The sequence below is a fragment of the Festucalex cinctus genome, chromosome 6 (assembly GCF_051991245.1).
Source record: "Festucalex cinctus isolate MCC-2025b chromosome 6, RoL_Fcin_1.0, whole genome shotgun sequence".
Classification (NCBI taxonomy): Eukaryota; Metazoa; Chordata; class Actinopteri; order Syngnathiformes; family Syngnathidae; genus Festucalex; species Festucalex cinctus.
The window spans coordinates 4,152,996-4,178,792 of NC_135416.1; the positions used below are offsets into that span (position 1 = coordinate 4,152,996).

General features: G+C 40.6%; 2 protein-coding genes across 10 annotated transcripts in view; one reads left to right on the plus strand and one right to left on the minus strand.

The window, feature by feature from the left end:
* Window positions 1-44: 44 nt before the first annotated feature.
* Window positions 45-3,368, minus strand: rps3a (ribosomal protein S3A). Its single transcript, XM_077525272.1, has 6 exons — window positions 3,222-3,368; window positions 1,855-1,958; window positions 1,163-1,350; window positions 549-757; window positions 352-461; window positions 45-219 (listed from the first exon to the last, which is right to left on the minus strand). The coding sequence occupies exons 1-6, from the start codon at window positions 3,281-3,283 to the stop codon at window positions 92-94; spliced, it is 801 nt and encodes a 266-aa protein (XP_077381398.1). The 5' UTR covers window positions 3,284-3,368; the 3' UTR covers window positions 45-91.
* A 2,472-nt stretch (window positions 3,369-5,840) lies between these two features.
* lrba (LPS-responsive vesicle trafficking, beach and anchor containing) overlaps window positions 5,841-25,797 on the plus strand; it is a 200,085-nt gene continuing 180,128 nt past the window's right edge. For 4 of the 9 annotated variants that reach the window (XM_077523683.1, XM_077523684.1, XM_077523688.1 and 1 more), the window contains exons 1-8: window positions 5,842-6,772; window positions 21,583-21,814; window positions 22,300-22,400; window positions 23,473-23,568; window positions 23,747-23,868; window positions 23,956-24,082; window positions 24,227-24,346; window positions 24,882-25,028. In XM_077523683.1, the coding sequence (XP_077379809.1) occupies window positions 6,611-6,772; window positions 21,583-21,814; window positions 22,300-22,400; window positions 23,473-23,568; window positions 23,747-23,868; window positions 23,956-24,082; window positions 24,227-24,346; window positions 24,882-25,028 (1,107 nt within the window). In that variant the 5' untranslated portion in view covers window positions 5,842-6,610. Of the gene's footprint in view, window positions 6,773-21,582; window positions 21,815-22,299; window positions 22,401-23,472; window positions 23,569-23,746; window positions 23,869-23,955; window positions 24,083-24,226; window positions 24,347-24,881; window positions 25,029-25,797 lie in introns of all 9 variants that reach the window. The other 5 variants (XM_077523687.1, XM_077523689.1, XM_077523691.1 and 2 more) reach the window with 3 other exon arrangements.

The following is a 25,797-nucleotide window of genomic DNA, read 5'->3' on the forward strand; positions in this document are numbered from 1 at the left end:
GCTACTTTTTGAACTGCACAGACAACAAAAAAAGTAGTCCAATGTTGGTCATTTACATTTTTTTATTATTAAATCTGTCAGGATGTTTATTTTAAACTGTCTCCTGGATGGGGGGCTCGTAACCGTCGGCCCTCTCCACCTTGGCTCCGGTGTCGTCTCCAGTAGCTTTGGCGGCGCCGCTGGAACCTCCCTCGCCGTGGAGCTCCATCAGTTTGCCCACTGCCAGAGGAAATCAGCAAGGCAATTTAACAAAATGTCACTAAATTCAATTGAGAAACTACAAACAAGACACTTAAGGAGATGTATTGGGGGTGGGGAATTTGGTTTCATATTTGATAAATTCCAGCTTACACTCAAACTTGGGCTTCTTCAACATTTTGACCTTGCGGACGTAGACGTCGTGCAGGGGGTAGATGGACTGGCAGGCCTTCTCGATGTCTTTGCCAACACTGTCAGGGATCCTGAAAGAAAAAAACACGCCAAAAAGGCCGACAGTTGAATTAGGAAGGAGTACAAGAACGCCAAGACCTCAACCGCGCACCACTCACAGCTTGTTAACGACCTCCTTCAGGTCGTTGGTCTGCACCTCGCGGGTCATGATCTCCACCATCTTCTTGCGGATCTGGCGCACCTGCTGGTGCTGCGCATACGAAGTCTTGCGGATCTGGTTGGTGCGCTTCTTGGTGAAGCCCACGCAGAAAAGACGCAGCAGATAGCCATCGGTTGTCTTCACGTCCACGTGGGCCTCGATCATGGTCTAAGGGAACAGCGAGAACCGTCTCAGGTTTAGGGACTCTAATAGTCGTGTAGCAATCGAATGTTTTTAAGAGATGATTTTCCTACAGATAATACAATCAACTAACTGGAAAAAAAAGTGATTTTTTAGCATCAAACCATAACGTGCAATTAGTCAGGTCTTTAAATTCCACGCTGTCATGAGTTTGTGTGGCTTTAAAATTTGTGGCCTGGCGAGTGACGTGGGAGTCGGCAAATTACGACCTTTACGAGCTCATGTTAGCAATTACAATTAGCAACAATTAGCCAGTCAGCATGTTGAGTGCCTGGTGATGGTATTTCTGCTGTCATTTTGTTTGAGTGGACACGTGGCACTTTAAATGTGGTGTCTTATAATAAATAAGTCTCATCCAAAAATGACACATACCTGCCACTTCTTGACCATGGAGCACATCTTGTCACGGGTCAGGTCCATGCCGTGGAAGTTGGTGAGGCAGTTTTTGCCCTGCACGTCCTCTGTGATCAGCTTGAACTTGCGGAAGGCCACCTCGTCGTTCTGCAGGTCGGCGAGGCTCACCTCAAACACGCGTCCCTTCAGACCGTCTGAGGCGATTCCTGGGAGGAGGGTGTACATGACGTGGTAAAGCCGGTACAAGAAGGTCTGAGGCCATTTTGGCGGCAACGAGTGAATACGCCACAGTGGAAAGTCAGGAAATTATCATTTAGCCATACAAGACAATGTGACCTGCAAGCTTTATACTTTGTTTAAAAAAAATAAAATAATTTAAGTGGGTGGTAAATTAACAGATGTGTTTACAAAAGTTTGCACACCCTCTTCACTGAGGTGGCTTTATTCAGAATTAACCAATCACATACAAACTCATGCTAGATGGGGGTCTGAACACACCCACCACCAGTTAAAGTGCATCCGATTAACTCCAACTAAAGTTCAGCTGTTCTAGTAGGCTGCTCATGACATTTGTGTAGTCATCTTCCAGCATAAGCCATGGTTGCGCATTAGACAAACAAAAGGCTGGTTTATTCATATACTTAATCCAAGCCCAGCCCATTGAATGCAATACTTGGCAACAAAACTATAATATTAAAAAACAGACTTACTGGTTCCCTGAGTCCTGGTGACCAAGGTCTTGCCAAGATTGCGGATGATGAACATGGCCGGCGCCTTGACATCATACCAGTCCTTTTTGGAGAAAGGGTCCACACTGGAAGAAATGACAGTTACATTTTCTGGGGTTTTTGCTGCATATCAAGTTTTAAGGCAGCAACCTCAGCATCATTTTGGGCCAACTCCAACTTTAAAGCTGCTAACATAACTGTTATAAGATCAACACTGCATTTGAGTTATCGAAATTGCAACAGCTCTAGATTTGAAGCAGTTGGAAGTCACTTTACAAAGCAACATTTCCTGTCCACTTGCTGTATGTCAAGAAGATTTTGTGGATTTTCAAATGAGAAAATATTGTTTCCTTTGCAAGAATAATTACAAATAATTTTGCAATAAGGGTGTAACTGTTATTATACCTTATCTTTTTGGCCTTTGAGAGATGTTTCGTAAAAACGAGCCAGTCCTATATAGACAAACCCCAACAGGTGGACGCTCACAATCCCAAACAGGGGACAGCTAATTAGCGTGCCTCTTTGTCAACATAAATAACTTTAGCCAGTGGTTATTTTGCCATGACCGGCAACTCTCTTGCTAAAGATAATTTTTTTTAATAAACAATCACGGTAAAATAGCCAATTTACGGCAGGCCAAGATTTCCTACCTCGGGCGATTGACCAATCAGAGCAGGTCACGGCAAAATAACCACTGCGTACATTTAAACATGTTCAACTCCTTTCTCATCCGTGTGACCTTTTCACCAAATAATTGTGCCAATTGTTCTTCTATGCCGCAAGTTATAACATTACTTTTATTGTCAAATTTGTTACATGTTCACAACTTCCACACAGCTAATGGAGGCATTTCACATTTACTTCCTTTCACATCAATTAACAAATATAAACCATGCCATTATTTCACTGAATTCCACAGCATATCAGTTCAACTTCATCTCATTAACGCTCACCCTCCCAAAAAATTGCAGAAATAGCACCGCATTTTTTCGAGAAGTCAACTCGTAAACGTGACGCCAGTAACTCCGTGCTAACATGTGTTAGCTCCAGGAAACGGGATAAGGTTGTCAAACCCTTCTGAACGATGAAACCAAATTCTAGCTAGCTAGGCGATTAACACAAGTTAATTACACTATTAACCAACAATTAATTCAAATGCATCCACGGGTATGACAAAAGAAAGGCTCACGCGGAAGGTCGACCAACACAGGCCAGCGTCGACGACAGTAGCCAAAGCCTGAGTTATCCGCCAAATATCGCGTTCATCCGTTCTTGTTTTAATATGTCTTTTGTGGTAATCTGACATGTGGATGTTCTTTGATACTGCGCTACTTGAATTTCGTACTTACATCTTCTTTTTGGCACCCTTTTTGCCGCCTTTGGTCAGCCTCTTATTCTTGCCGACTGCCATGTTGGCTACAAAGAGTAAAAGAGGAGGAAAAGAGAAAATCTCGCGAGAGTTAAAGAGAACGAGATCGAGAGGTTTGTCTTCTCGCGATGCCTACTCGAGCACGCTGTTCAGGCCCGGCTACATGCTTACGTGACGGCCATATTAGTGGGGGCAATTTTTCCGTCAAAGGTAAATAATGCATGTACACTCTAAGATAAATAAGGTTTACTTTTTTTTAAACGTCAAAGCATGTACTATTAATACAGAACATTTGATCTAAATTTGTTAAAAAACAAAACAAAAAACCAGTAGCCTGCAATTTACTATTCTGGTCCAGATGCAAGGTAATCTTTTAGTCTGACATATTCCTAACATTTAAAAAAAATCCTTTAAAAAAACTTAGTTACATATTAAACATCTTTCATAATAGATTATTTTGTCGATTAATCAATGAATCTGAAATATATTCTTACATTTCTAAACGAGACATTATTTCAAATTAACTGTGCAGGAAATGCACTAGCATAAACGTATTATGATTTGGTAATTGTTTGGCAAATACGTTGATCAATGATTTTCAAAGTAAAAGCAGATGTTTTAGTACAAAGATAAGTCTGCTTTCACAAAGACTACACAAATCTGAGAATATTGACTGTTGAGAGGCTGAAATTCTAAGAATTTGGACACATTTAAATTAAACAAGGTCTCTAAACTTAAACTAAATTAATCAATTATCAAAACTAATTATTAATTTGATAATCAAACCTCTAATATATACTATATAGTATGTCCCTGAGTAAGTAGTAGTTTGCTTGTCAAGCTTCTCGCTCTCATTACTGTCTTGTTAGTAGCCAAGTACTGCAGTTACTGAAGCTCTCATAGACTAAAAGCTATCAATGAGATTGTACAATGAAAAAAAAGAGCCAAAATGATTCATTATTTCCTTGTTGTGATTGCACAGCATTGTGTGCAACTGTATGCAGCACAGGTTTGTTATTCTGGTCTTTATGCCTACAACAAACTTAAATGCACTGAACATTTGCCCCCAATAGCTTAGTGTCTCCATAGGCACACATCTCAAAGGGATGTGTCGTATCGACCTACAACATATCTATGCATCCACCGGTACTGGTGTGCGGCCCGGTGGTTTGGCATGCATGGGCACTCGTACTAATGCATTATCTAACAACAGCCTATGCTGTACATTTTTTTAGTAGCTCATGTTTGGGATTTGCATAATTTTGAAATATATTTTTCTAAACAGCAACACATTTGAAATTATTTTAAGTTTAAATTGATTTATTTTGGAATAATATTGTACCTTGCCTGTTTCGATTCACATTGATTTCCAAAAATGTTTCGTCTTGTTTAGTCTGCTCAAAAATGTTTTATCCTGTTTGGCCCGCAGCCTAAAGCGTGCTTTGAGTTTTGGTCCCCTGTGCAATTGAGTGTGACAACCCTGCTAAGTGGTGTCAGCACAAAGGTCAACAGCGCGGAAACAAAACAAGTGTGCAAGCTCATGAGGATTTATTTATTCGCCCTCCAACTGGTCTGGTGGTGCCAGGTGATGAGTCAACATAGTCTACTATGTGCCCACGCGCAACTTATTGCTGTAAACACAGTGTTTTGTACTAATGGCAATTCAACACTACCGTGCTTCAAACTCCAATTGCGGAGAAACACTTTTTTCCAAAGCTTGCTTCAATTCACTTGACATACGTAGGACAAACAGTTTAATGAATCACCCGTTTCACGGTCCAGACGGGTGATTCACTCGAGTCAGGTGATTCCCTCGCAATAGCCACCACGGGTGCTTACAGGTGCAGCGGTGTGACTGAGCCACCGCTAAGGAGCAGATCAACTTGTGTACTGTCTGAACCATCAAAATGTCTACCCTCATCTGTTTGGAAAAAAAAAATGCAGACCATAATGTACCTCAATAAAAATCTTTTTGTTCCCCATCTTGCATAGTTACATAAGCACACCCACACTATGACGTTTCCTCCCAGCATTCTCTCATCAACATACACACTTTTATAAACCTTGATGTAAACATAGGTGTGCATGCGTATCAGACATTTCAAACAGTAAATCCACTGCAGCCTTTTTTTTTTTTTTTATCAGGAGAGGTCACTCCAACTAAGACTTACATTTTTTAATTTAATTTTATTTTTATTTTTATTTTTATTTTTTATTTTTATTTTTTACCAGGAGAAGTCACTGCAACTAACGCTTCAATTTTATATAATTTTAACTATTTTTTCAAGTGCCATAAATTACATATGCCTAGTGTGTATGCTATAAAATATTTCTATATCGCGGATTTTAGTTATTGCAGCGGTGGTTTGGGACGTAAACCTCGCCATGAATGAGGGATTAGATTACTGTTGTTGCATATGCCAAATTGCCAATTCACGATCTCATTATTTCTCTTCCCATGTGAAGTAACTCAAACCTCTTGCTCGTGTATGGAGTTGACCATAATTTGGTGACAAAAGAGCGACTTTTGCGTCCTTCCACGGTCCACCTGAGCCGGCGCACGCACCTGCCTCGCCCGCGCCTCTCGCGTAACCAGCCCGTCCTACTGACTTCTCTCCAGCGCGCATGCGCACACTTCCTCACTCGAGGGCTTCCACTGTCATGGCGGTGACGATCTGAAAGCTACCGGGGAGCAAATCAGGAAACGAAAGGCGGACGCAGCGAGCGGCTGGGCGATCGCTCCACTCTCTTCTGCCGGGGCTTGAGTGCACTTTCCCGGCTCGACGTGTTGATCAGACCCCCTGCCCCCCCTCCCCGCCCCTTCTCTTACGACCCCTCCGTATGTGGTGGTTCAGTCGGCGTGTGCGAGCTTTGAGAGTTTGGCGCCGCTACCTGTCAAGTGTGCGGACTCTATGACAATAGCAACTTCCGCCGGTTGTGAAGTGGCTCTTTTTGGGGACTCTTTTCGAGGAAGCGACCGTTGGGGAAAGGCTAGCCTTGCTTGTACCTGCGACCTCGGACCCTTCCACCTTACCTACTTGCCCAGTTTCTTCTTTGGACGGTATTAATCCGCCAGTGGGCTATCAAGTTACGGACTAAAAGAAGAGGAGTAGTTCGCGGAGGTATTTCCCACAGCGGAACGACACTCTTTGTACTTTATTTGACTTTATCATTCGTGAATGGCGAGGGACGTACTCTTGCTTATGTGCCTGTAGACTGCCACCAACTAACCCGGAGGGACATTAAAGAGAGCCTTCCGCTCCCTTTCCTCCATTTCTCCTCTTTGACTTACCACCACCGCCGCCATTGGAGGCGAACAGGTGGCTTTACCTGTGGACGCCACCTGCGCTCCCGTTCCCACCTTGAGCAATGGCGAGCGAGGAGACCTCCGGACCCGCCACGCCGGGCGCCTTGCCGCTCAATCCCGCTGTGCCCATCCGAGGTATCCGGATGAAATTCGCCGTGCTGGCCGGTCTCATGGAAGTTGGGGAAGTTTCCAACCGAGACGTCGTGGAGACCGTGTTCAACCTGGTAAGCTGATTATGCGCGCTCAGAATAGGCCGCAGGTCGCACCTACATGCTGGGATCATTGTGTCATGTTGGGGGAAAGTGTCATATTATCTTTTAGGGGGCAACAACGTAAATTTCGTCCATTCCTGCATGTTGGACCACCACTGGAATCTTTCTGTCATCTTGCTGTCCACTGTCAAACCCTTCAGCTTGTGGCCAACCGGTGCCCTCCTTTGGTCACTTCATTATTTCTATTCTATCTTGTCAAACCAATTTGTGGATTTGCATTCATTTTAAGGGATAGTTGTAGAACTTAAAAGTGAGGCAATTTTTCCAGTTTATCATGAGGTGTCATTCCAGGGCTGACAAATAAACACACAAACAAACTTCACTAATAGCAAGCTAGCTAGTGTTGCAGGTTCATAGTGCTGCTAAATAAGCAAACTTGGAGTAGTTAAGGTGACAAAATTTTTTAAAAATGGGGGTTTATTGAAATGCTGAGTCAACCTGAGTACACCGTACCAAGAATTTTGAAAAAGGGAGTATGTTGTTCCAGAGACTTTGATAGTGGCTGTTTTGGGGAGCATTTTCCCTTCAATATTGCATATAGAAATTCTGGTAAAAAAACAAAACAAAACAAAAAACCTTCAAATTAGAGGAAAACAATATATTTTAACTTAATTCTTTCTCAATGTACTTTGTTGACCATTTTATCTGCTACTCGGGGAACCCCTTATGTGATTGGCTAGCAAGTTAAGCAATTAAAATTAAGCTACCGGTAATTGAATCCAAAATTCCAACGGGTTCTCCAAGTGCACATGTCCAAAATCCACTGGCTTTTTCAAATGGCAACACAATCACACACAAGAGATGTTCTTGGGATGTAAATTGTGGGATGTAAATTGCTTCCAAGGGAGATGGAGCGCAGGTTGTAATTTAAATTTTGAACAGGTAAGTTGAGTTGAAAATAGATATAGTGCAAATGCAGACATAACATGATCATTTTGTAACTGTCTAATTAATTCCAGAGATAGCTGTAAAGAAATGGCTGGTCATAGTAGCTCAGTATGGTATCCTAAATTCTAGGATGCTAGCATCAGTGCTAAATGAGCCTAGCCTCGTGTTGAATGGTTATTTTGGGTGACTGTTGATGTTTGACTTAAAAGATTCTAAAAGCCAATGGTAGATGGTACAATAGGTCATATTTTTATCATTACTTTCACTTCAGGACAGCAGTAGTCAATCACTTTGCTGCCACCTTTAAGTATGTCTATCCCCTGGTTTGAATTTTGCACCGATTCATCATTACCCCTGGAGTCACTTTCACTATCTTTTAAATAAGCTGCCGCTGCAAAGTATTATACATAAGTGTCCCGTGTCAGTTGTATTGCAGACCTTTGTAATCACAGACTGAATAGAGTGAGTAATTATTAGATTTGACGCGTACAGAAACAGCAACGTGCAAGTGGTAAATTGAATGTGACGCGATGACTGGTGTCAGAATCCTCATTGCCCGGAGAAGCAAATCAGCCTATGACATATCCAGGTCAGTGATATTGTGCATGACTATGTACTGTATGTATGTGTGTGTGTACAACCTGTTGGCCACCTCAACCCCTTATCTCAGTTAATCTGGTGGCATCCTGACAGGATCCTCAGAGTCAAATTGGAAGTTTTTGCGGGAGAGGGCGACAAAACCGGAAAAGGGCGGTCATTGTGAAGGGCGACATGCAACTGGAGCTGGGCTGGTTTGGCGGCAGGAGGGGGGAGGGGGGGGGGGGGGATGGGGTTGCGGCGGGGACGGTAGAACCTGCAGAACTGCTTTGTCATGGTGGTAACAGTTCATCCTTTCTATTGTATGATATAGTACAATCAAATGGAGTGTGTCTCGGTCGGAAAGAACTCGTAGCAATGTGAGGCAAATGTATATTATTATAAAGACCTTCCACTAGCTGGCAAGGCAATAGCGCAAGCGTTAGGGGTTTTACAAGACAGAAAAAATATAGCTTCAAAGATCCATTGAATCCTTTTTAAGCATTAGAAGCTCATACCAATGAGAAATAGCAGCTTGTGTGTAGCAAGTGAATCGGTAAAGTGATGAAATATTGCTGCCTTAGTTCCTTGGAATCCGTTCTGGGATGTTGATAGGACACTGATGGTTTGTTCAGTCTTCACAATTTTGGAAATATTTGTGAGGACAGAGCCAACAGCCATGAATATTTGCAGATTTTTGGGGGGGTCATTTTCCTCTACTATTTGTTGAAAATCTCATATTTGCGATAGAGGGAGGTTAGATGAAAGAGATACAGTTAGTTACACGGATGTCTTTGTATTGTCTTTAAAAAAACAAAACGTGTGGGTGCCAGCATGTACTAGTTTGCCCCAAGGACAATGAGTAGTCCATGGGTCTGTTCTAAAAATATCTCACCATTGATTGGACACTGTGACTTGCTAAGAAAAATTCAAACAAAACAATGTTAACCTTTTATTATTTATTTATTTAAATTTCAAATGGTGCACATTTCTTGTCGTACCAAATATTTTACATTTTGTTTAAAATAAAATACATCTGAAAATACCTCTGTGGAGAAATGTGTTTTTTATTTATTTATTTACCTAAATATTAAAAAAAAAGAAGAACATTTTTAGAGATGGAATTTTAATACTGTGATATCGCAGTATTTTTGCTCACGGTATATCCGCCCATGCCAGCAAGCAGTGAAGACTTTCCGGAACAATCTGGGCTAATCTTAGCTCCTCCCCGACATGCAGAGATAGACACTCGAGATATGCCAATTGAATTGACAGTATTTCCTTGACACCAGTTACCGTATTCCTTTCCTATTTTTCAGGGATTTTGGCATTTTAGGGCATTGTAGAATGAGTACAAATTTGGTGTTTTATTGCAGTCTAGCAGTTATGTAAAGAAAAAGTTTGCTTACCCGCATGGGTTAACCCATCAATAACTTTCTCTCTGTCTTAGCGCTCAGGTGTCTCTTGGCCAATTGTTGCCCGAGGCAGCGTGTGTGTTTGTGCCGTACCTGCGGGTTGCGTCGCTTACACAACATTTAGCATACAATACTTTTTGTTAATGGAGCTAAGAAATTGTGACATAACATGATTTTAGCATCTGTGTAAGGCCTCATTTGTCAATTGCTCACCCCTGCCTACCGCGGCGGTCTTAGTACGCTCTCCCATGTTCACCCTCCACTTCACGGATAAAGTGAATGTAAAAGACCAATAGTGACGGGAAGAGTCTCGGTCCCAGTGTGAGTCACTGCCCTACTTCTGAGCCATGCGGCGTTCGATCACCGTCAACCCCTTGTGCGGTTTTGTACCATTTCTCTCTGACCAAAACCCATTACTACTACACAATACTGTAGATAGATACACAGACATATATATGCACATAATTAAACAAAAAAAACTATATCAATAAAAACATACTATTACATACCATAAAAAAAACAATACCATGTTTACTTTTCCATACAGACCATACATCAAAGAACACACCATACGTACCATGCCCTACTATTTAAAACTATATACCGTACCGTACACCATATACCATACCATACCATACCATACCATAAAAAAGTTTCACAAGCTAAACTGAAGCAGAATCTTTTTGACTCTTTGTTAGCTGTCCAAAGGTCAGCTTTGTTTCGCCAACTCCTGAGAAAGTGTCGCGTAAATGTTTGACTCTCTTCTTTTGTCAGGATGGAAGTCGTTTTAATTTTTCGAACGCTCACGGTCAGCTTGTGTGTGTTCCTGTTGTGATGTACTGTATGTCAAAGTTTAGCATGGAGAGCTGCAGGATTCAGTTTGGCGATGGAAACATAGCAAGATTGCAGCAATGGTACTGGTGTATGTCCGGATTATTCAGTTGAAAAGAATGTTTGAGATAAAAGATGTATATATTTTTTTTAGGTTAGTCTCAGTATATCCATACATATATGGTATAAAAACGCCTTTATAAAAAGAAATATCCAAAATAAGCCTCTTTTTGGTCCGTTTTAAAATAGTGAAAAATGGTCTACCCTTTAACCCCGGCAGCTGATGTGACTTTGAGTCAACGACGAGTCAGTTTCGTTCAAGTGAAGGACAGCTGGCCTGACAGCTGGGCTCCCGGCTGATCTGAGAGGCTAGGCTGGAGTTTGACGAGTTATTGGTGTGGAATGTGGCTTTACCTGAAGGCAAGGTCACGGTGCTAACCTCCTTGTGTCTTGCTTCCCTTTGCACGATTGAAGAGATTGCAGTGAAACCCTCGACCGCGCATCCGCCAATTCATTGGGTCATCTGGTGTCATCTTGGTGCCAAGAAACTATGAAGGGAGTTGAAGAGCTTCACGCATACAAAAAGGGGACATTATATTTAGCTTTTTATGCTAGCTATTAGGGGTGTGAATTGCCTAGTACCTGACGATTCGATTCGTATCACGATTCACAGGTCACGATTCGATTCGATACCGATTAATCCCGATACGAATTTATAAGTTGATTGTTGCGATTTTTTTTCATTCAAATTTAGAAAATACTAATCAGTAAGCTTGTAGAGTGTAAGATTTATATGAAAATGTATTATTTATTTATCTGAAATTTCAGTCTTATAGAGGTTGTAATCTGTTTCATGTTTGAACAGCATTAAAATAAAATATTAAGGCTTAATGTTCCGTTCATATAACATTCTTCCATGCTCAAGGTGTGAATCCTAAAAAAAAAAAAAAAAAAAAAAAAAAAAAAAAAATTCTGCCGATTATTGAATCGATTCGAGAATCGCGCGATGTAGTATCGCGATATATCGCCGAATCGATTTTTTTAACACCCCTACTAGCTATAAATGAGCCTCGTGTAAAGGTGGTTTGTTTGTGTCGAATAATGTAATGACTGAATTAAGTTATTTATGTTATTCTAAATGATGGTGGTGATGCATTATGATCCTCTCCGCGCTTCGTCGCCATCTTGTGGTATCGATCATTCTTGGAAGTTAAAAATAATTTCTGTACCTATCAACTGCGAATAGTGTATTTTGAGATTTTTGTATTTGATCCATTTATTTATTTGTTTATTTTTCTTTGGGGGGAGGAGGGTCATAGTAGTTTCGTGTTTTTGTCATCTCATGTTTTGTATTCTTTTCCCTAATTTTTATGTTTAAAGTTGGTTATCATGGTTTTAATTTTCTAGTATTTTTTTCTGGTATTTCTATACGTCTTCCTCTCATTTCTCTCCAATATTTACTTAATTTTTTTTTGTGAGAGATGTCGACATTCCTCCTCATCTTCCTCCTTCCTAACTCATGCAGATAATAATAGAGCATCATCTTCATTTGGTGTGTTGAGACTGTTGGATTTCATTGAGCTGAATTTTGCAATACTTGAATCTCAATAAAACTCATGCCAGTGACGAGTATCAAGCCGTTTGGTGCTTATCCAAATCAGGATTTTTTTTGGCCTAGTTGTCTTCTAATGTGATTGTCCTCGTTGATTACGTGGGTGTAGGCAGATGTTAAGATAACACCGTGAGACAATTCAATAACTTTCCCAAAGCAAACGGTCTTATGCATTTTCATGATCCTCACAATGAAATCAGCACTGCATGTAATAAATGACCAGAGGCGTTTCGAATAAAATTGCATCTTCTTGATCTTCCGTGCACAGTTGATAAAAGCCTTTTGATGGAGATAAGACTGCATCAACTATGTCCCTCTGCACAGTTTCACACACTTGCAAGGGTGAGCAAGGAGTCCCCTCTAAGGCAGTATCTAACAACGCAGTAAAAACATAAAGGCTTTTTTTCTCTTGCCATGTAACATTAGACATGTACAGACAAACATTTGTGAGCATTTGGACAGAAAAAGTAATATTGTTTTTAGGTTAATATTTTCTGAAAATGTTTGTACCTAACGAAAATAACCAAATTGCCACCCTTTTAATCTGTTTTCAGTTCAATTTGGTCATCTTCCATCTTCACTTTCATTTGTGCTTTGGCACATAATAGCCAAAATAAGAGTTATGAACAGCTTTCAGTTACAAATTGTCTTGCGGAAACAACGCCGTGAAACGTATTCACTGCTACTGAATACTTATCAATTACATATTTTCGTCAGAGATGGGTGGGACAGCGTGTGATAAATGTTAAACTTGGAAACAACTTTATACGCAACAACAACAACAACAACAACCAGTAGATGACATCGATGCCCTATTTTATGTATGGCATTTGCACAGTTTGTGAGTCCACTGCTGTCTTTTACGCAAAGAAATTGCTGAAACGTATCAGAGTATGGAAAATAGTCGTAACTGCGAGATCAATTTGATGCTGACAAAATTTCGGACACGTCATAAATTCATCTGATCAGCCTAAAATCGGTCAAGTATGCTAACGAGACCTGAAGTTGTGTTTGAAACAAGCTTAATTTATTTGCGTAATTTTGCTAATCTGGCATGTGTATCAAATACTCTTGCATTGCTCATTTTCCCCCAACTGAATATAGTTTGGAGGCTAATTCTTCTCCTCTGAAAAAGCGTGACTGTTTGCGATTTGTTTCCTTTTGAAGATTACCCTTTGTGCTAATTTATTTCCGATAAACAAATGAGCTTTTTTTTTTTTTTGTGGTGGATGATAAGGGTGTGAAACAGTATGTTTTAGTCAGCTTGTAGTTAATTTTACAGGCCACAACCAGAAAGCCTGACCTCTGTTTGCCCCATGGTATCTGATAAAGCAGCAGTTTTCATCGCCTATTGTGTCCACTGGAATTGTGACTTACACATAAAAGCATCACTATACAAGTCAGTCATTTAAGGTCTTGACTAGTTTGACTGTTGTTGGGTTCCTGTGCACACTTTTTACAGCTGTGGGTTGAATTTATTTGTGTTCTTGTCCAGTGCCTACACAGGAGAATAACGGGAGTTGAACGATCAATCAAAACTCACCAGTCTCATGTCTACATTGTGCACGACTCTCGCAAAATGTCCAAAATTGCGTTTTTCTGGAAACACAGAATCCTTCCGGTCTATTTCTAGCATGTCCAGACATCTGGCCAGTCCCATCGCATGTCTAAACGGGCAGCACTAAATGTTAGAGGTTGTGTGCACATCGTTGAAGTTATCGGTTTGGCATATTACGTCACAGACATTAGATTAAATCATAACCTCTCACATTGACCTGGCAATATTATTCCATCTTCAGACGATAGTGTCAGTTTTTGCCCACTTTGTTGGTTGTTGTGTGAATTTCAACTGGCAGTTTTCCACCATCTGAATTTTTGTGCGAGAGTCTCGTAATTACATAGTTAAAAAAAAAAAAAAAGAAGAAAAACATAAAAAATCATTAGCCTTTCATTTTAGATAGTTGACTTATCCAAAAGACAAGATGTACACTATCCTATATCCTCGGGCAAGTTACATATGGTTGGATAATTTTAGGTCGTTGATGTAAATTGAATTACTATAACCACGCTCGGGTTCAATGACAGTGTGTTGTGAAGCAGCTTGCCACTCTGTCATCCATTCTCTTTTCTAAGACTGTCGTGACTGTTGTGACGCAGGAGATAGTCACTTGTGTGGTGCTGCGTTATAGTAACGCTCCAGATTCCCTACGCAGGATTTTCCCAAAGGAAATTGTTGCTGGTGACGAAATCGATCCATGACATTAGTAAATAAGTATCGGCCAGACTTTCGTTACACTACAACTTTCTTTCTTTTTTTTTTTTTTTTTTTTTTTTTTTTAATTGAGCAGTTTCTCTTACTAATGCAAAACATGTAGGTGGGATGAGATTGTTAACTGCCACCAACTGCCAACGAAAGTAATAACGAAAGCGTCAAATGCAAAGGGCAATACCTGCAATACTGGTTTTAGAGCAAACACGAGAGAGAACACTATCAGGTTGAATTAGAATGACTGGCGTTTCTCATCCATGCATGATTCTAAAAAATTGTAAATGTCCATGTCACCAAATGTGCAGAGCTTCGGTGTCATGTTCAGTCACTGGCATGCACCAAACAAGGAAATTCTTTGTTTACTTTAAGATGGAATCGCCTCCTTCCCGTGTACGCCTCTTTAGCCACTCGCACATTCTTCAGCATGTACCCGACTAATGCCACACATTTCATTCCACACTGCCTACACATGAAGTTTTGGTGTATTGCGCAACTTTTAAATGTGAGCATGTCTAGAAAGATGATGATTTTGTTGGACTAAAATAATGTGGGATTGCTGGAATGCTGGCAACAGAGTTTTAAGGCTCATGGATAACTTCCTTTCCTTTTTTTTGGCGATAGCAGCCAACTTTTGACTAACAGTGAATATAAATGGTTGATATCCCCCAACAATGTGAAAATGCCGGTTAGTAACAGCAATGTCATCTATGTTTTGCACCCTAGAGATTGCTATCTTTAAAATTAAGAATTTTGAGATTCACAAGTATTCTTCAAATTGTATTATATCCTTTTTGTTTTTGTTTATACATTTTTCCATCCATGCAGCTTTGCCAACCCATTCAAAAATACATCTAATTTGTACATTCAATGTTATATTGCGATTTATTATATACGATTACTGTGAAGAGATTTAAAGGGATTCTTCACTTATTTAGCCCATTATAGCAATAAAAAGTTGTCTCTAATGAATTTGATACTTTCATTATTTTTCACGTACAATTAGTACCGTTAAAAACACATTTTGCAACTTGCTGTCGACATCACAAGGGCTCAGGTAACCAATCACAGCTCACCTGTTTTCTAGGTTTGGTCATGTGACATTCACAAGCTGAGCTGTGATTGGTTACCTGAGCCCTTGTGATGTCATTTTCAGTCGACAGCAAGTTGCAAAATGTGTTTTTAAAGGTACTAATTGTACATGAAAAATAATGCAAATATCCAATTTATTATAGGCAAAATATTAATGTTTGACTGCCAAAAATGGCTAAATAAGTGAAGTATCCCTTTAAGTTATGCTGTTACATGAATTTTAGGCTATATCACCCAACCCCACATTAAAGACAACTTGTATCATTTAATAGTCATGGAGTATGGCGTCACTGTCAGCATGGAAAATGGCTCTCATTTCTAATGCAGAATGGCTCCTGAAAGTTTGCATTTGCTCAAGTCGTGGAACCATCCCATTGCTGTGAAGCTGCCGTTTCACATTGACACTCTTTTGAAGATATTCTTAGAAAGATGCTGAAAGATTTTTTTTTAAATAGACCATTTCACCTTGCTTTTTTTTCCTATGCCATTCAACACAATTTTTTTCTTGGTTCATGAAAAACAAGAAAATTCCCTTGAAAGTGTCAAATCTTCCAATCTGCACACGAGCTATTATAATGCTTCTGAGCCCAATGATAACTTTGTAGGTTGAGTGGAATGATTTCTATTATGTCTATTGCCCAATTTTGGCACTCTTTAAGTTCTTTTTTTTTTTTTTTTGCTTCCAATACTGAATAACGTTCATGAAGTGGATGTTTTTTTTTTTTTGGCCCACTGTTGTCATGCTCACTTGCATGGATTTGTTTGACGAACATAGATTGGAGAAAATGAAGCTACTTGTCGAGTGCCAATGTGCACCTCCATGTGTGAAACTAATCATGAGTGCTAAATGCTTCTACTGGGAACTAAAGAGTGTAATGAGAGTGACAAAGACTAATAAGGTCAGTGTCGTATAATGGAGTCCCGGGAGTTGTAAAGTGTGTGCGTGGCGGCACAGCATTTTTGAGTGAGATTTGGTATTGTAAAGCAATGATAAGGCAGATCACATCTTTTTGTGCATTGGCAGACTCTTTGATGGGACATTCGTTTATCTAATGTATCATGGATATATTTGATTGAATATCATAGTAAAAGGGGATTCCACCAGTGTTAATGGAAAGTGTGAAATTTCACTTAACAGCTTCTTCATTACCTCTTTCAAGCATGAACGTGTGAGCTATTGTTTCGATAGCGGCTTTTTTTTTTTTAGCTGGCATAGTTACTAAAAAAAAAAAAAAAAAAAAAGGCTCAACCTCGAAACTCTTTCTGGTGCCTGTACTTGGGATGTCACAATTGACTTGATGGGTTAGTTGGGATGCAATTGGTGGGCGACTAGTCCAGGGTGTACCCTGCCTACTGCCCAAAGCCAGCTGAGATAGGCTCCAGCACCCCCCGCGACCCTTGTGAGGAATAAGCGGTCAATAAAATGGATGGATGGATGGTTAGTTGGGAAATTTAATGATTACCACAGAGAATTAGGGCCACATGAAAATACATTTGGAGAGGGGAGGGGGCTAATATTCAGAGGAAAAAAAACATCACAAATTCAGGAGAAAAAAACCCTTTAATATTTATGACTTTATAAAGTTACAAATTTGTGAAAAAAATGCCCTCACAAAATTACGAGAAAAAAGCTTGAATTTTTGCAACATTTTGAAGTGCCAAATTAGCGAGACAAAAAAATCTCACACATTTGGGTTAATCTCTGCTAAAGCAAAAACTATCTCCTCGTTTGAAAACCCAACCAAAAGTATAAATTTATAATAATAAAAAAAAAAAAGTATAACTTCCTCCACTGTAGGTATTTTGCACACTTGAGAATTGGGACTTTCCGAGTAGCCTATATGTAATGTAATTTAACGATATCCAATGAAAGGAAATGTATTTTTCATGTGTCTTTTTAACCAATAACGCTTGGACCAGATTATTTTCTTGACCTCTTGGCAGCGTGGAAATGGCTCACGTGTTCAACGTCCGTGACCAACTAGCACTCTCATGGACCAATGCACTCAACTGCCTTTGGTTTGATGAGATGGCTCGTTAAAAAGAGGATGCGTTTAAAAGGGCTGTTGGGGAAAAAGTAGGCCATCGTCTCGTCGTCGCTCTGACAGCTCATTTGAGTGTTTTTCGGCCTCGCTTTTTTTCCCCGAAATGACAAATAACGCCGTCGCGTGTGGTCCTCATCTAAAGGTCGATATTGCTACTCGTGGATTAGATGCTGTCATGTGGAACTTGTCCAAAGGGATGATAACAGGAGTATGCGCTGTAGGGAATTGAGAATTAATTTCACGTGATTAACCACATGAGTGTAACACATTTTCTGAGCCGTTTTTGCCGCACCTTCATGTACTCCTGAAAGGATTCTTCCTGTAGCCTCCACAGCTCTGTCGTCACGGCCATCTTGATGTTGGCCACATCTTAAAAATGGGGCTATCTTGATATGACCCCTTTGAGCTTGGGTACCATGCTAGCTAGCTTGGCCAATTGTGGGAATGCTGAAGCATTCCCACATATGTTATTGTGATTTTTATTCTCCACACTTTTTTGCCGCGTAACAACTCCCACATAATACTTCCAGTTTACATTGTTCAAATTTCTAGCTTCAAAAATTCACGCCTTCCAGAGTATAAATCGCCTGATTCCACATTACTAACAGTTTTTGCAAAATTTAACATTTAATATCATTTTTTTCCCCGTTCATTTTCAATGGGACAGACATTGAACTTTTTCTAAGTATCACTTTCCATGTGGCACAGTTGGTAAAGCACATTGTCCAGTAACCAGGAGGTTATAATTTCATCATTTATCTCCCAATTGGCTTCATAAGCATTCCACATGCATTCAAATCTTAGAATTCAGCTATTTAGCATTCAGCATTCCCATGCAATTTCTCCAGAAATTGCTCTTAGTCAAGTTATACTTCTTGTTGTAATGGACCATAGAACATACTACATGTGGACCTGATTTATGACTTATTCCACCCATTTCAAATGTGAAAAGATTATTTTGAGATGTGTTTTGGGTTATAAGTGTAGTCATGGCTTGACATAAACTCATATCTCAAGGCACAATTGTATCTGCAAAAAGGCAAAGGACAGAATCTTTAGTTACAATACATACCCAACAACTTCTTCGAGCAATGTTGTGACACAGCAGTGATGCATGCATTTTATTGTTTTTTGCTTCCTGGTTTGAAATGGTGAGTGGCAGTCAGGCGTGCATACAAACGGAAGTTGGAAACGCTGAAACGGGCAATTGGTAGCAACTGATTGATGGCGGTGAAAATGGCAAATGCGCGTGACAGAGGTGGCCGAGGTGCCCGGCGACACGGTCGTCATTACATTCCTATTAGTCGAACACGTTGTGTAGATCCCTAAAATCTTCCTCTGATCCGGCAACATCTCAAACATGAGCCTACTCTTGCTCACCATTTCATCCGAGGTCCCAATGATCCCTGCCGTTCTCCCATGTTCTTCTCCATGGTGACCATAGAAAACGTACTTTGTGTTGCGCCCTGGTGACTGCTCAGCCATGATTAATTCAGGAAGGCCTCAGCGGGGTGGTGGGGAAGAGCCAGGCTAGGTTACCCAGCCTGGGATCTGGTGTCTGGTTGCCGTAAAGCTACAACGTTTAGGTGCAGGAGCACTCTTGGGATCGCACCCAGGTTGCAGCTGGCAACCTGGACTGCTTTTTCCCGATATACAGTCGCTACTGTTACTGTATGTAAATGATGGAACAGGGGACAGTATGTGTGTAAATTTGTTGAAATTGTTGGGCACACTATCAGAAGCACTGGTCTCATAATCAAAAGTCTGTTTAGTTCTATGAAATTCTGATCACACGGCCGAAATAAAACGACTCCATGAGGGCCTTTCTTAAAATCAGATTAATTTGGGCTCTCAGCCTGACATAACATGACCAGCGGGGACAAATTCATTTCAGCCCCTCAACTAATGCCGAGTTGTGTCCCCACAATGTGTGTAAGCAGCCTCGTCTTCATATTTTCTCTCCGTCCTCTTGGTCGTCCGTCAACAATGATGGATGGATGAGTCGCTCTGAGTGTCAGACTCATAAATCAGAGCTTTCTGAGGAAAAAAATGGCACCCAGGAGAGGCTAATGGCACATCTGGATGCAGCTGCACTCGTTCAACCAAAAGTTTAGGGTTGGAAGAGTGCTGCAAAATATGTATTCCTGTCCAAAAGAGTTACTGTGAACAAAGCAGAACAACATGAAACGCATGAAATACGCCTTGTGCTTGAGCCCCAAGTTATACTTTGTAAACGAATACAGTGCAGCTCGACCTTTGGCAAGTATGGCTATAACAATAGGCTGCATTGTTCATTTAAAAAAATAGTTCAAACTATTGAAAAAGATGATTGACAACAGTATGTCACACTTTAAACTAAACAAGTGAACAAACGGTGCAGTGCAACAGGGCTGAGGGGATATATTTTAGCTTTCTAGTCTTCAATTATGTAATTCCAGAATCTTTTTTATTTTTTATTTATTTTTTTATTTTTTATTTTATTTTTTTCCAAAAGCCATATTGATATTCCCAATTACTGGTAGACCCTATTTAAGTTTTGGGGATTTTAAAATCATGAGGAAAAACAGTGGAGAAAAAAAAGGAACTTATTTATATTGGCCTCATTTTTACATTATTTTTTTTTATTTATTTTTATTATTTTTTTTGCTGCATGTTTTGAATGCATACAAAAACAGTGACCGTGTCTGCATGTGCATTTACGGGTCATAAAACTTTGGGGGAGGTTGTTAAAAGTAGAAACATATTTTCCATTTCACATGTCAATTACTTAATTTTATCTACTTATGAAATTCCACCCGATCTGTTTGGCTTGCCAAATTTTTGGCCTGTTTTCTTCAATCTTGGCCCAACATGTAGAAAATAATTAGATTTTCTGCATATGTTTTTTGATGGTGCCAAGGCCACTGTGACCTCAAATTCATCACTTTTCCCCTTTTAACATGATTAGTTAAATAATAGTTGGCATGGCTTTAAAGCCAGGCACATTCCAATACTGAAAACCATGTATGTACATATCTTAGCCCACTGTAATTCTCTTTGGAAGTTATTTGTCAAAACACAGCAATGGGACAGTAATTCCACAATCCACATCGTAGTTTTTTTGTCAAGATGGATGGTGTCATTGTTCGTATGCTGGTGTGAGGTTAAAGGGATAGTCATATTATTGTTTGGTGCCTCCTTTATCTCGCACAGAACACACAAACAAAACCACCTAACCTCAATTCAGTCATTCTAATTGGACAGCCTCCATTCGTTGATCCGATATTGTTTTCACACACAGCCTGGCTAATGGCTGTATAGCACATCACATGTTCATTTGTTACGTTGATTCGGAACATGACACCCTCACTGGCGGAATGAATTTGACGTCTATGTTGTTACTTTCCTTATCTCCCTTCGATTAGGCCGATTCAATAATAAAAATGTCATGGCTGCTATTAGGAAGTGAGAGAGTGTGACTTTTATGGCTCACGACTCCATTCATTTGCCAGTGCACAAAGATTTGGCCTGTAGCTGAGCATGCTGCTACTGAGACAAAAACCCGTAATCTATTAAATAAAAGTAAGGCTAGATTTTTATTGAATTAATAAATATATATTTTTAAATTATGAATGTTTTTTATTTGTATTTTTTACATTTTTAAAACAGTTTGAACCTCAACATTATTTGCATGTTGACGCTAGTACTTTTTTCCCCCCTAGATTTTGTAATTTAAAAACAGTTTTGAAGCACAGTTGGTTACTGTCACTATTAAAATACACCTCTCCCTCTCTCTCTCCCTCCCTCTCTCTCTCTCTCTCTCTCTCTCGCTCTCTCTCTCTCGCTCTCTCTCTCTCGCTCTCTCTCTCTCGCTCTCTCGCTCTCTCTGTGTCTCTCTTTGTCTCTGTCTCTGTCTCTGTCTCTGTCTCTGTGTCTCTCTCTCTCTCTCTCTCTCTCTCTCTCTTCGTCTGTCTGTCTGTCTCTCTCTGTCTCTCTCTCTCTCTCTCTCTGTCTCTCTGTCTCTGTCTCCCTGTCTCCCTATCTGTCTCCCCATCCAGCTGGTCGGCGGCCAGTTTGACCTGGAAATGAACTTCATCATCCAGGAGCCCGAGAGCATCGTATGTATGGTGGAGCTCTTGGACAAGTGCGAGTCCACCTGCCAGGCCGAGGTGTGGAGCATCTTCACCGCAATTCTCAAGAAGAGCGTGCGCAACCTGCAGGCGTGCACCGACGTGGGCCTCATTCAGGTGGTGCTGCAGCGCATCTCCAACACCGACAGCATGATCGCAGGTACACAAGGCCAAGTGGGACATGATAAAAATCCCTTCCCACCTACTTAAAATGTCTGGGAAAGGCTGTTCTATTACGTAAAATCAAACTGAGCTGTACACGAAAACGAAGTTTGGATACTTTTGCTGGCGTGAGGCGTGTTAGGGGGCGCTTGGGGTGCTGGGAATAAGGGTGCATCAACTCTGTTGTAAGGCGTTGGGAAATTGCTAGGATTACCGGGATCTATTCCGACGGTGTTTGCATCAGTGCCCTTCTCGTCAGCAAGAACAGAGCAGGCCTCCAGCAACTGTGCAGCCAAGTGAGGGCAAAGTCGATGTTTACTCAAGTGAAAATGTTCCATCTTTTAATATCATTCCTCTGATATGCAATCATCATAAGTTCATGATTTCATGGCCAAAAAACATTTTCGTTTACTTGGCTCGTGTACAGCAATTGGATGTCATGCTTGACCGGTGTGGCTTTTTTTTTTTTCCTTTCTCTTTCAGACCTGCTGGTAGACATGCTGGGCGTGCTAGCCAGCTACAGTATCACGGTCAAAGAACTGAAGCTGTTCTTCAGCAAGCTGCAGGGGGAGAAAGGCCAGTGGGTGAGTCAGATGATGTTGTCTCGGGCATATATGTGAAGAATGTGCTGAGAACGCGTCAAGCGCTCGGCGTCCCCCACCCCGTCCCATCAGATCGTTGTCCTTGTCACACAGATGTGATGGCTCATGATGTTGGTCCAGAGGATTTCTTTCATCATCGGTGCTTTTGGATCCTGTGCAGTGTGACACTGCTTATGAAATAAGATATATCAAACAGTTAACCTCTTAAAGAACGTTTGTATTGTTAATTGCATCAACACGGGATTATAGCAGCATTCTGTTTCCCTGATGAACAGTTTTAGCTGTTAACAAGATTAAATAACTGCCTACAGATGAACTAACTACCTTAGTTACTTACCAGCCCAACTACTGGCTGACTAACAAACAGCAGTGAATAACAATCTTGACTGACATATTAACTACCTGCCTTCACTACTTACTAGCCTAACTAACTGACCAATTGTATTGGGTAGTATCAAGACTCACTCACATATTCTAAATGACTTAACCAGTAACAATCCTTACGGACAAAAAGTCTCAGCTTGCGAGTCAGTCAGTTTGACTTTAAAGTAGCTAAAGTGGCTTAGTTAAGCCTGCTTATAACCAAGACAGTCAGTGAGCCAGGTCACTAACTAACTAACTAACTAACCAACCTAATCCACCTACCTAGTTACCTACCTTACGACCCACTAATTTCTTTACTACTTACCAGCTTGTCTTTGTAACTTACCTACCTACATACTTAACTGACTGACCTACCGGCCAGACGACTAACCCAACTAGGGAATTGGCTCATTTAAACCCACCCTTGCTATCTGCCTAAATAACCAAGTAACTAACTCACTGTATATAACCAGCTGGCTAACTGCATTTTTACCCATCTACTACCTACCACTACAACAATCAGTTAAATGCCAGAATAAATAACATATCTATTTACTTGCTTAGCTACATGTCACCTTGATTGACAAACTAACTTTATGACTTTACCCAAATTTGTGCATCCCCTCTGTTCGGCTAGGCTATGTTATGAAAGAACATGACGTATTGCATTTTATTTATTTTTGCGTTTCAGCCTCGACATGCCGTGAAACTTCTGTCAGTGCTGAAGTACATGGCTCAAAGGAGTGGCCCAGACTCCTTCTTCAGCTTTCCTGGCAAAAACGCAGCTGTGAGTTCACGTCAATATTATACCAGCAACCCCCCCCCAAAAAAAATCTGATTTATTATTTATTATTATTATTATTATTTTATTTTAATTATTTTATATAATGTATTATTATTTATTTATTATTTATTATTAATTATTCTGATTCCGATTCATTCTGTGTTGTTGTGCTTAAAAACAGGCAATAGCGCTTCCACCCATCGCAAAATGGCCGTACCAGAATGGCTTTACGTTCCATACGTGGCTCCGAATGGACCCTCTCAACAACATCAATGTGGATAAAGACAAACCTTACCTCTACTGGTCAGTTCAGGTTCCTTGACACCCACCTTCATGGGATGGCATCCAACCGTCGGACTCTTACCCACCATCCTTGCTGTTTTCATTCAGTTTTCGCACCAGTAAAGGCCTTGGCTACTCAGCACACTTTGTGGGTGGCTGTTTGATAGTGACTTCATTGAAAACCAAGGGGAAAGGATTCCAGCACTGTGTGAAGTATGACTTCAAACCTCAGAAGGTAAGATTGGAACGAAAAATCAAACAACAATGCTAATTACCGCCATCTTCTTCGATAATCACTGGGTGGCTTTCTTTTTTTTTTTTTTTGATTGTGCCGTCTTGCCGTTTTTGTTTATAAAATGTAGCATTTCTTTCATTGCAGTGGTACATGGTGACCCTGGTGCACGTCTACAACCGCTGGAAAAACAGCGAAATTAGCTGCTACGTCAACGGTGAGCTGGCGTCCTTTGGAGAGATCGCCTGGTTTGTCAACACCAGCGACGTAAGTAGAAAGCCTTTGCCAAAGTGTGGCTAATTGGTCGAAGGCAGGTGTTCTGAAACTGTGGCGCGCCCCTGGGGCTGATTATGAGCTTGGAGATAGGGGTGAGATGCAGGTGTGCGGCTTTAAAAGACTAAAATCAACCTAGCAATGGATTTTTTTTTTCACATCCATTACAGATGGACACATGAACTCTTAGTCTTTGCTTGATCAGATGGCCTTGTTGAGTAGCTTTCATTTTATCTTTTAGTGTGGTTATAACGCTGCAAAATGGTGCGAAAGATGCACACGTCTCCCGTCTGACAATCACTCGCAAATCACTGCATGCTCTGGTGGCACAGCATGGAGGATTTCTTGAGTCTACAATCACGTTCTAAAAAGAACTGCCGGCGATTGAGGATATTTATAGCGCATTGTCCTCACATCTTTGCTGCTATTTTTGCCTCGTTTCATCACCACAGACCTTAATACCTTTTCTTTTCATTTTTTGTTTTTGCTTTTCGTTGAGCTAAAAAAAATGAATGCTTTCGTCCCGTAGACGTTCGACAAGTGCTTCCTCGGCTCGTCCGAAACGGCCGACGCCAACCGGGTCTTCTGTGGCCAGATGGGCGCCGTGTACTTATTCGGAGAAGCTCTCAATGCTGCGCAGATCCTGGCCATCTACCAGCTGGGGCCAGGGTACCAGGTAAGATGGTGTGACAACTAAAAACATTTTATTTCAGCTTAACATGCTTTTTGTAGCATGTTTTTTTAATTTCAATAAGAGCACTGTATAATATAATAGTTTATAAAAATATTAATAATTCCATTAAATATGCATACATCAATGCTTCAGTGTATCTTGATTAAATGCATGTATTCACTGGGCCTTTTGCACCAGAGCACAGTGTAATACATGCAGACATACTACATGGCTAGTGCCCTAGAAAGGAAAGGGGGGGAGGTGTTCTACATAGAGAAATGCGAGACCAGCGTTTTGAGATTTATATGCTCTGGGACCTGGTTGAAAAAATTAGTAGTTTTCGGGCTCCCAAAACTAAAAAGCTTGGATGCATGGATGCCTCATCCATGCATTTGAGTCTATTGATGTGCTGCCTTGATGAGTTACCCACTAGATTTCTAAAGTCTGTGCTGAGAAGTTTGTCACTTACAACTTGCGTATCTGTTCAGTATGTCACTTCAAAAGCCTTTAAAACTGCTGTCATTTAGTCTTCTAAAACATATGACGAGTCTTGATGCTGCAGTACTGAAAAACTTCTCAGCCCATATTAAATCTGCCACTCCAATCCTAGAAAAAGTTATATACCATCAACTTACTGAAATTCTCCTGTCTGATAATGTTTTTGATCATTTCTAATCAGACTCTTTTTATGGGATGATTTTGTGGTGCTTGGTTTCTCTGTGTTGGAGTCCATAAACAGTTGCGCTCTGACAGTATTTGAGAGAAATCAGAA